Source organism: Trachemys scripta, chromosome 8 (assembly GCF_013100865.1).
Source record: "Trachemys scripta elegans isolate TJP31775 chromosome 8, CAS_Tse_1.0, whole genome shotgun sequence".
Classification (NCBI taxonomy): domain Eukaryota; kingdom Metazoa; phylum Chordata; order Testudines; family Emydidae; genus Trachemys; species Trachemys scripta.
This window is the reverse complement of record NC_048305.1, coordinates 1,062,896-1,072,564: the sequence shown is the minus strand read 5'-3', so window position 1 is coordinate 1,072,564 and position 9,669 is coordinate 1,062,896. Positions and strand designations below refer to the sequence as shown.

General features: G+C 50.4%; 1 protein-coding gene across 5 annotated transcripts in view; it reads right to left on the bottom strand.

Moving 5' to 3' along the window:
- UIMC1 (ubiquitin interaction motif containing 1) overlaps positions 1-9,669 on the bottom strand; it is a 51,107-nt gene that overhangs the window by 5,238 nt on the left and 36,200 nt on the right. For all 5 annotated transcript variants that reach the window (XM_034778900.1, XM_034778897.1, XM_034778896.1 and 2 more), the window contains one exon: positions 4,129-4,297. In XM_034778900.1, coding sequence (XP_034634791.1) covers positions 4,129-4,297 — 169 coding nt within the window. The remainder of the gene's footprint in view (positions 1-4,128; positions 4,298-9,669) is intronic.

Here is a 9,669-nt window from a genome sequence, read left to right as displayed (position 1 = left end):
CCCCCCCCCCCCCAGACTGCCAGTGGCTGCTGCAGCCTCTTCCAGACTACTGTTCTGATGAGTGAAGCCAACAAGCAGTGCCGCAGACCGGCTCTCCAGGCATCTGCAGGGAGAATTTCAACGTGTTTCTCTCTTTCGGTTGAATTGCTCTCAGCAGATTCCCGCTGACATGCCACCCGCTCAAATCCTGAGGGAGTGTTTCCGATAGCTTGGCCGGCTCCGGTAGGGATGTTTGAGTTTCCACCTCATAAACAGATATTGCTGTAAGTACTCCCGGGCAATCTGGCTACGGGGACAAAGTGCACGAGAGCTGCTTTCCAGCCTGGCATCGGAGCTTCCGGGATTAGCTCGGCTCCTGAGAAGAAAGGCCTGACTCCAGGATACAGGCGCCGGCCACCTCTTGCTGTTTGCTAACGTCTGTTATCACAGAGCTCAGCGCCTGAATCCGGAGCACAGCCCAGGTCTGAAGCAAGCCTTTTCTTTTCTCCTCGGTGCTGGCCCAGCAGGCCAGTCAGTGACTAGAGCTGGCGGCTGCCTTCGGCACCACCCAACACGCAGCCAGGCAGCCTCCTGGGAGCTCCCAGGAGTGAGGCAGAGATGCCTGTGGTGGAGAAATGAACCACTGGGCAACAGCCCACGGCAGGGACTCCTTGTTCGCCCCTCGCCTGGACTAGGGCCTATCCGTGTCCTGGTACCGATCCCAGAGCCCTCCTAACTCAGCATGGCGAGAGCAGCTCTCTCCATGGGGGTGCAGCTGTTAATATTCCTTTAACGCCGTCTCAGGACGCCGTGTGCACTCGCTCAGGTGTTAATCAGTTCTATTTTTTCCAAAAGCAGCGAGCACATCTGGCACGGCAGGCCTGTTAGAAATCTTTGGGATCACGCGGGAAGACCCAGCTGTGCTGCCGAGAGCAGCAGGAGGAATGGAGAAACATGGCCAGCATTGCTGATCGACTCCACCACACGCACACGAGCTAGCTATGGTTCCAAACTCCCCCTTCCCCCCATCCCTTGAGAGGCTTTTCCGAAGAGACCCGCCAGAAAGAGAGCACACCTGGGGGCCTGGGCTCACCCCAAAGACAGAGCCCTGTCCCAGCACACCTCTCCCGGGCCGTGCCACTCTCGTGTGAAATGTTCTGCAATGCACAGCATGTCTGAGAATGGACCTGTCTCCATCAGCTCCGTGTCAGGACAGCCGGGCATGGGTGCGTCCTGCCTGGGCAAGGCTCCAGCGCTCCCCTGATTCCACATTTGCCCTTGTCCCCATCACCACTGGCCAGGCAAGGCAGGTCGTAGTCAGTGCACAGGAATGGGAGCCAGGGCTTGCTGCGTGGCTTGGGGCAGGTCCCTGGTCTGTCCACCTGTGGGTCTCTCTCACCAGCGTGTAGAGTGCCTCAATAACTGCATGCCTGACACTCGGCAGGTGCAAAGTGCCATCGGTGCATGACGACGCTTCCTGCCTTTTGCACAAGGCTTGTGTCTGTTCAGGCTGCATCTCTCCACCCCAAGCTGTCTAGTCCCATTACCAGCAGGCTATTTTTGTGCAGATCCTATTAATGGAAAGATTCTCTAGCATGTTGGCCCATCTCAGAAGTGATGAAGCTTTTCCCTGCCCCAGTTGTGTTACTCTTTTTGCTGCATCAGTGCCACTTCTCTTGGTGTTGGGAGCTTTGTACAGTATCAGCACTGCTGCTGGTGCTCTGGAAACCGATGGTGGGGTGTCAGTTGCACGTGAGGTGTGGGAGGGGCATATGGCGTCTCCTGTCACTCACTGTGGAACAGGAAGGCTGGGCCAGAATGGAATGGGAGGTTAGTCCATAGCCGTGGTACCTGGTAAAATTCTAGGCTTTCTTCCCGAATACTGAGCTGGGTATGTTTGTGGTCGCAGCCGCAGAGCACAGCAGAGGGCAGTGACCCGAGGCAGAACGTGGGAACTCCTTCAGAGTCCTTCAGTTCTCATTCCCGACTCACCAGCCCTTTAGCGCTTGTGCCTGGGGGTGGGGGGCACACACATTCACTAGGGCTGAGCACGGGGGTCAGGAACGTTCATTACACCAGCAGCGAGGAGTCCACCACTCCCCGTCCTGGCACAGTGTCTAGGGCTTAGAACAAACTCTTCAAGCCCTACTGAATTCACTCAGAAACAAGCACCCAGGAAAGCAGAAGCAGGACTCTGGAACACAGTCCACACAGGGAACCGTTTCAGTCAATTGCCCATGGAGACAAGCCCTAAGGGGCTGTCTACACTGCACTGTAAGCCCAGGGTTTGTAGACCCGGAGTTTGTTAGCCTAGGGCTTGAGCATCTACACTCATTTATAACCCCAGGTCAGGAACTGTTTAACCCTGGGTCCCAGCGTCTACACTGCATTATGCGAGCCCAAGTCCAAACACCAGGCTTCTTTGCGCCCTCCCAAAATGTGGCCACTCTAGCCCTCAGCTTGAGGTGCAGTGTGGGAGAACGAGACCGGCCACCAAACCTGACTGGCCACAGGACAAAGGAAGTTGGAACTGTGGGATTGTGGGATACTTTTTGCCAACTCCCAGTGGGGCTGCGTCTCCACTGCAAAGCAACAGGGCTTGAATGTAGGTCCCGGCTGGACTCAAGCTTGGACCCTCCACCCTGGGTCTGAGCCCTGGGTTAGTGCAACTTGTGTGGAGATGGAAGGCTGGTTAGGCAAGAGCCTGAGTGTGAACCCTGGGCGTACACTAAGGGTACGTCTACACTGGAATAAAAGCCCTGTGGCATGGCCACAGCTGGCCCAGGTCAGCTGACTCGAGCTTGCAGGGCTTGGGCTGCAGGGCTAAACATTGATGGATGGACGTTGGGGCTGAGGCTGGAGCCCAGGCTCTGGGACCTCCGCCGACAGGGTTCCAGAGCTTGGGCTCTAGTCTGCTGGGAAGCAGCAGCTCTGACAAAGAATTGGGAGTCATGATGGCTAATCAGACGGACATGAGCTCCCAGTGTGACATGGTGGCCAAAAGACCTAATGCGATCCTGGGATCTCGAGTAGGAGCAGAGAGGTGGTTTTCCCTCTGTATTCAGCACTGGTGCAACCCTGTGCCCAGTTCTGGCGCCTACTGTTCAAGAAGGATGTTGGTAAATTGGGGAGGGGTCAGAGAAGAGCCACGAAAATGATTGAAGGATTAGAAACCTGCCTTGTAGTGACAGACTTGAGGAGCTCCATCTATTTAACTTAAAGAGAGAGTTGCGGGGTGAGTTGATTCCAGTCTATCAATAACTACATGGGGAACAAATACTTAATAATGGGCCCTTCTGTCCCACAGAGAAAGGTCTGACCCGATCCAGTGGCTGGAAGCTGAAGCCAGATGAATTCAGACTGGAAATAAGACAAAAAAAATTGACAGTGAGGGAAACTAACCACTGGAACAACTTACCAGGGTGGTGGCGGATTCCCCATCCCTGGCAATTGTTAACTCCAGATTGGCTGTTTGTCTAACAGCTCTGCCCTAGAGATTATTGTGGGGCAGGTCTCTGGGCTGTGCCATGCAGGAGGTCAGACTAGATGATCACAATGGTCTGGCCTGGCCTTGGGATCTATGAATATTCCCTCTCATCAAGTCAATCCGTTCTGCACAGCACTTGGCGCCGCAGCTCACCATGTGTTGGACACTCTCAGTGCAGGCTGTGTGCTCCATGCTGTGCCACACACACACAACCCTGGCTGAGACTGCGTGCTGAAGGGCTCCCTCCTTCTCTCTGCTCCGTGGGCCTGGGATTGTCCTAGCTGAGGTGCGTGGTATGGTCCTAGAGGGGTCCTGCATTGTGGGCCTGCAGGAGACGGCCAGGGCTGGAACCTGGAGCGATGGTCACGTGGACTGCTAAGTAACACACTGACTACAAGGAAATTCTAAGACTTGACAGTGCAATGAGTGCTGGAAAGCCACCGGGCTCAGCGCGCCCTCCGGGGCAGGTGGAACCAGGCAGAGGGGAGGAGGTCTCTCACACACCTCTCAGCGGGCCTCAGCAAGAGAGTGTTTGCTACACTCTCTGTAGCCAAGAGTCGGAGGGGTGCTGAGACTCCCAGCACACAAGGCTGTTGGGGCAGGAGAGGGAAATCACACGCACACTCACAGGACCCAGGCACGAGACCAAGTGCTTAGCAGACCTGGAATGCCTTCGTTTGCATCCTGTCCCCCGATGCCGTTACAACACATGGCATGCAGCTCAATCTCGGTGGCTGGAAACCCTCGATCACACAGCGGGCACGACACACTGTCATCAGCTGACGGGCTGCATTCAGAGACGGTGTTCCCAGCTTCTTCATCTCCACCCGCCTGAGGAAGGGGACAAGAAATCAGCCGAACAGCTCTTGCTGTTTCATTCTTCATGCCTACCCTAGAGCGCCTGGCTGTCTTGCAGCTACTTACCCTCCCGCAGCTGCTGCATTGCTCAGACACATTCATTCCCACGGTACAAGTCAGATCTAGTAACTGCACTGACTAGCTCACTGCATGAGCGAACACCACCGCACTACTATCAAATGCTTGTTCCAAAGGCAACCTGTCCTTCCGAATCACCACGAGGCGTCCCTGGACAGCCAGCCATTCCACTGAAGGCAAGGATCCCCTGTGCTGCCGCTACGCATCGCTGGGTAAAATGTAAAGCATCCCTAACTGAGCCCCCAAGAATGCCAGGAAGCAAACCCAGCGAGACGCATGAAAAACTCATGTGGCAAAGCAAGAGTTCAACACATGACATGGGCTCATCAGTCCCTAGCCATGGCCCAGCACAGCACAAGCCGCACGTCTGGGACCCTGCTGAAGGGAGGCTCCCACCCTCCCAGTGGGTGAGCTCAGAGCAAGGGCCAGGTGTGATGTTATCTGATTAGAATATGACCATACGGATCATTGTTGCAACCACCGGTATATATTTGCAGCAAATATTGTACGAAGGTTGTCGAGTGAGGTGTCTAAGACAAGGTTATGTTTGCTGTTTATGATTCTGCTCTCTGTGCGCATGGATCATTTTTGTATGTGAAGTTCTAAGTACTGGAATAGCCACCAGCTTTCTGGGGATTGTCTGCCCCATTCTTTGCAGTGCACCCCAATGGAGTGACCACAGCTGGCCCCCACTGGGACCCTGGTCACAGCCAGATCTGCCATGGAAGATATCTACAAAAATGTCAGGTGTCAGAGTAGCAGCCGTGTTAGTTTTTATCCACAAAAAGAACAGAGAGTAATAAGTTTTAAACAAACAATTTAATACTGCACACAGCAATGCTGATTGTGAAGCTTGGTTGAGGTGGTGAAGTCAGAGGGCGGGATATTTCCAGGGGGTGCCTAATCACTAAATGAGAAACTATTACTCGGCTGAGCCCTCAAGGGTTAACACATTGTTGTTAATGTAGCCTCACGCTCTACAAGGCAGCATGAATGGAGGGAGGGGAGACAGCATGGCAGAGAGACACACACACCATGTGTGTGAGAGAGATGCACATTGCCCCTTTAAGTACACTGACCTCACTCTAAGAACATTGCCTTTTTAAGTAGATCAGCAAGTTGAGACAGCAGCTGCTGCCAGCAAGCTCCCTCCATCCTGAGCCCTGTCGTATTGTCGTTCCCTCCCCACCCCTCCGCTCTATGGAGATGGGGTAAGTGGGGGGCAGGAGCAGGGGGGACACCCTGACATCGCCCCCCTCAGCCCCCCGCACAGCAAGCAGGCATCTCAGGGAGCAGCTCCAAGGCAGAGGACAGGAACAGCACATGGCAGTGGGGGGAGGGACAGCTGAACTGCCAGCAATTGCTAGCCTGCTGGGCGGCTGCCACACAGGGAACTTAGGGGAGCGGGGAGCTGATGGGGGGAGCTGATGGGAGGCTGTCGGTCCACCCTGGTTCCAAGCCCCCACCAGCTAGCTGCAACGGGCTGCTCTTCCTGCAAGCAATGGACAAAGCAGGCAGCTGCCAAAGGACGTTATCAGGGAGCATTGCACAACTTTAAACAAGCCTGTTCTCTAATTGCTCAGCAACGCAACAACGAAACGTTAACCAGGACGACTTTAAGTGAGGAGATACTGCAATTGATTCCTTTAACCAATTTTAACTCTCACCTCTCTTTCTTTTTATGAATAAACCTTTAGATTTTAGATACCGAAGGATTGGCAACAGAGTGATTTCGGGGTAAGATCTAAGTTATATATCGATCTGGGTGTGTGGCTGGTCCTTTGGGATCAGAAGAACCGATTATTTGATGAGACTGGTTGTAACGAACCACTCATCTCTTACTCCAGTGTTTTGGTGATGATATAAGAACTGGAATGACTGCGGAAACTGCCTTTACATTTTCTTGTTAGCCAGTGTGGTGAAACAAGAGTTTACTTTTGTGGCTGCTTTGGTATATCTTATAAAAGAACCACCACCAGTTCTGGGTTGTGTTTGCCCTGTTTCTCGGCAGTGCGTCCTGAGTTTGGCATTCTCGGTTATGACCCACTAAGGCACGACACAGTGGCGTAGTCGGCAGGATCCACAGAACCAGGTCAATTAAGCTTTGGGTCAGAACCTCACACTACTAACATTTGATATTGAGAGTTTGAAAGGTTAAAGATCAGTGACCACGAGTCAGATGGCATCAGCAGAAGCAATGAAACTGCAAGCCCTGAGAGAGAGCCGGTGTCTTGAACATGAACAGAAAATTGCTGAAATAAAGAAAAAAGCCGCTCAAAGAGAGAGAGAAGCTGCAGAGAGAGCGAAAGAAGCCCGTGCAAGGCACGTGGAACGGCGGGCTGCTGAGGAGAGGGTTGCCAGACTTAGGCTCCAAGTCAAAAAGGCAATGGAAGAACAGCAGAAACTGTATCATCTTGAAAGTCCAGTTTTAACAATGTTGGTTTGTATGACTCTGAGCAGTTGTCTGTGTTTAACCCATCTTGCTATGACCAGGAAGAGGGTGTCTCTAAACTGGGGAAGGTGGAAAAGAGCGGTTTGTCTGTGAATGAAGTTCTAAATGTCTGTCTAGTATCTCAGCAGTGAATCTGGCATTAGATAAGGCTCAGGGAAATGTTTCTCTAGAGCAGATTAAAGTTGATGGTCAGGTTAATGCCCTAATTGAGGAAGAAAAGGGTAGATTTTTTGTGGGTGATGGATTGTTGGCTAATAAAGCTTGGGAAAATAAGCCTGACACAGGTAAAAGTGATGTGCTTAAGTAGTTTAGTGTGATAAGCCACTGTTTGTGGAAAGCAACAGTTTATCTGTTGAAGGAAAAACTGTCTCGAATTGTTTGTCTGTTGCAAATAGCAGTGTGCCTCAGGAAGGAGAGTGAACCTCCAGTCTTTTGTCTGTGGAGGAGACAGAAGAAGCCTGTCAGCCTATGATGGTTGGAAATGTATCAGCTGATCCAGAGTTGGACCTGTATTTAACTAAAGCCCTGGAAGGGAATGTTCTTAAACTTGTGTCTGATAGGGATCATCCAGTTAATGTCATGAATAGCTCCCAGAGACCAAGCGATTCTGGTGCTTCTATTTTGCCTATTGCTAGTGTGTTGCTGTGTAAAGATATGACAACCTTGTCCAATCAGTGTGATGATATAACCAGGGCATGAGGAAAGCATGAAGGTAATTTGACTGTTATCTACTGACAGTGTGGAAACTTGTAACAAGGAAGGAGAATGCTTCTAATCTCGTGACTATCAAGTCTCGCAGTTTACCTGAAAGGGGTTTTTGTAAAAATCCTCCTAATGGCCCAGTGGTGATTCTGGATTTAAGTGAAACCCAGAAAGAGTCTGTTGTTGCTCAGGGAAATGTTACTTTACAGCAAGCCCTGGGTGAAAAGGGGAAGGGCAGAATTTCTGTGAAAAATGGATTGTTGCTTAGAAAGAGTCCGGAAGAGAAAAATCTTCAGGGTAGTTTTTGCAAGCAGTTTGCTGCAACGGATGGGTGTGGAAGTGATTTGATTGAGTTAACTCAGGGTGAATCACTGTATAGAGAAAGCAACAGTTTGTTTTGGAGACTTGTTCCAGTTCCTAACTGCCAGTGTCTTTCTGAGATGTATAGATCCACTGATTTTGCTTTAGAAAGACCCAGTGTGTATAAGCTTTGAGAAGGTTTCAGATGGAGTGAAAATGGCCGTGAAACTCTCATCTCTAGACACTTCGGATATGTCTTGTAGTCTCTCAGTGGACTTGACACCTGATGCCATGTGGAAGCAGAGGTTGGTTATGGAAGGACCAAAGAACCTTGAGTCTAACATGTCAGTGAAAATGCACGGTATCTCTTTAAGACAGAGTCCAGCCTCGGAATTGGTAACAGTTAAGGATCTGAAAACTAGTAAACAAGCTAGTTTCTGTGTTGATGCAAATTACCTGACTGGGGGGCGGGGGGGAGAGTGAAAGACTTGTCCATAGTTGGTAGCAAAGAGGACACACGGAGCCAACCAATGGATTCTGTTAAGCAAAAGAGCTCCCTTTTGACCCTCTGGAAAAGGAAGAAAGGGGAAACGTTTCTCATGCTAATGAAAGGCGCAGCTTAACCCTAAAATACCCAAACCCCAGTGGTAGTGAGCCAAAGGCATGGCATGACACACACGATTGTAATGGACACCCACAATGAATCTTAATGCTAATGTTAACTCTGGTCACTCATGTGTTGCTAATACCAAGAACTGTACAAATGTACAATGCGCCTAATCTTTGGGAAAACCCCTTAAACATGTTAAGAGTGATACATAGAAGCCCACTTTATGATAAAAGACCTTAGGATACTGATATTTCACAGTTAGTGCCTAGAACTAATCTTGAAACGGTACACAGAAGAAAAGACATTGCAGACCTAATGTGCTGTATAAGAAGGGAAACTGAGGCACACTACCATATTGCTTTCATGTCTAAATGCCAAGATTCCTACACTATAAAGAACATTAATATCTACATTGACCTGTTGTTAATTGGTTTCCAAACATTTGCCAGAGCTTGTATAAATAAATTAGCTATTTTCTTTAGCTCTTGGCAAGATCACATGAAACATACAGGAATTATGTGGCAAGAGCAGATCCAATCCACTATTGTTCTAACCAAGTTTTACCTTGGGTTTGTAAAGGGATTCAACAATATTGTTAAACATGATTTTAATAAACCATTTTGGTTATACACTGCTACTTCTAATATTGGGTTAGAAGCTGTAATAATACAGAACCAAGAATGGGAAATTCCTATGATGCATTCAGTAATGCACCACTTCCTGCATCAATTTTGTGTCAGGGAGTTACTTTCGTGGCTGCTTTGGTATATCTTATAAAAGAACCACGACCAGTTTTGGGTTGTGTTTGCCCTATTTCTCAGCAGGGCGTCCTGACATTGACATTCTCAGTCATGACCCACCGAGGCACGTTTACACCGGGTTCCTCCAGTCTCCACTCCGGGTAATGGGGGTAGGGACAGAGGCAAAGGGGAACGATAAAGGCGATAGGGTTGAAAATCTGTTACTAAAAGTTACCAATCCTGGCTTTTCTCTAGTACTCTGTGATCTAAAACGGTCAGGCCGCCTGCGTGTCTGGCGTCACCTGCCCCCAGCCTCTGCATCTCAGCGCTAGCAACTCTCTGCAATGCAGACTGAGCCTTAACCTAGCAGAGCTTGGGAGCGGGGCAGTCTGACCGCTGCTGCCTAAGAAAGCTCTACCGAGGCGGCCTCCCACGGAGGTTCCTGACCCTTTAAGAAAAGGAC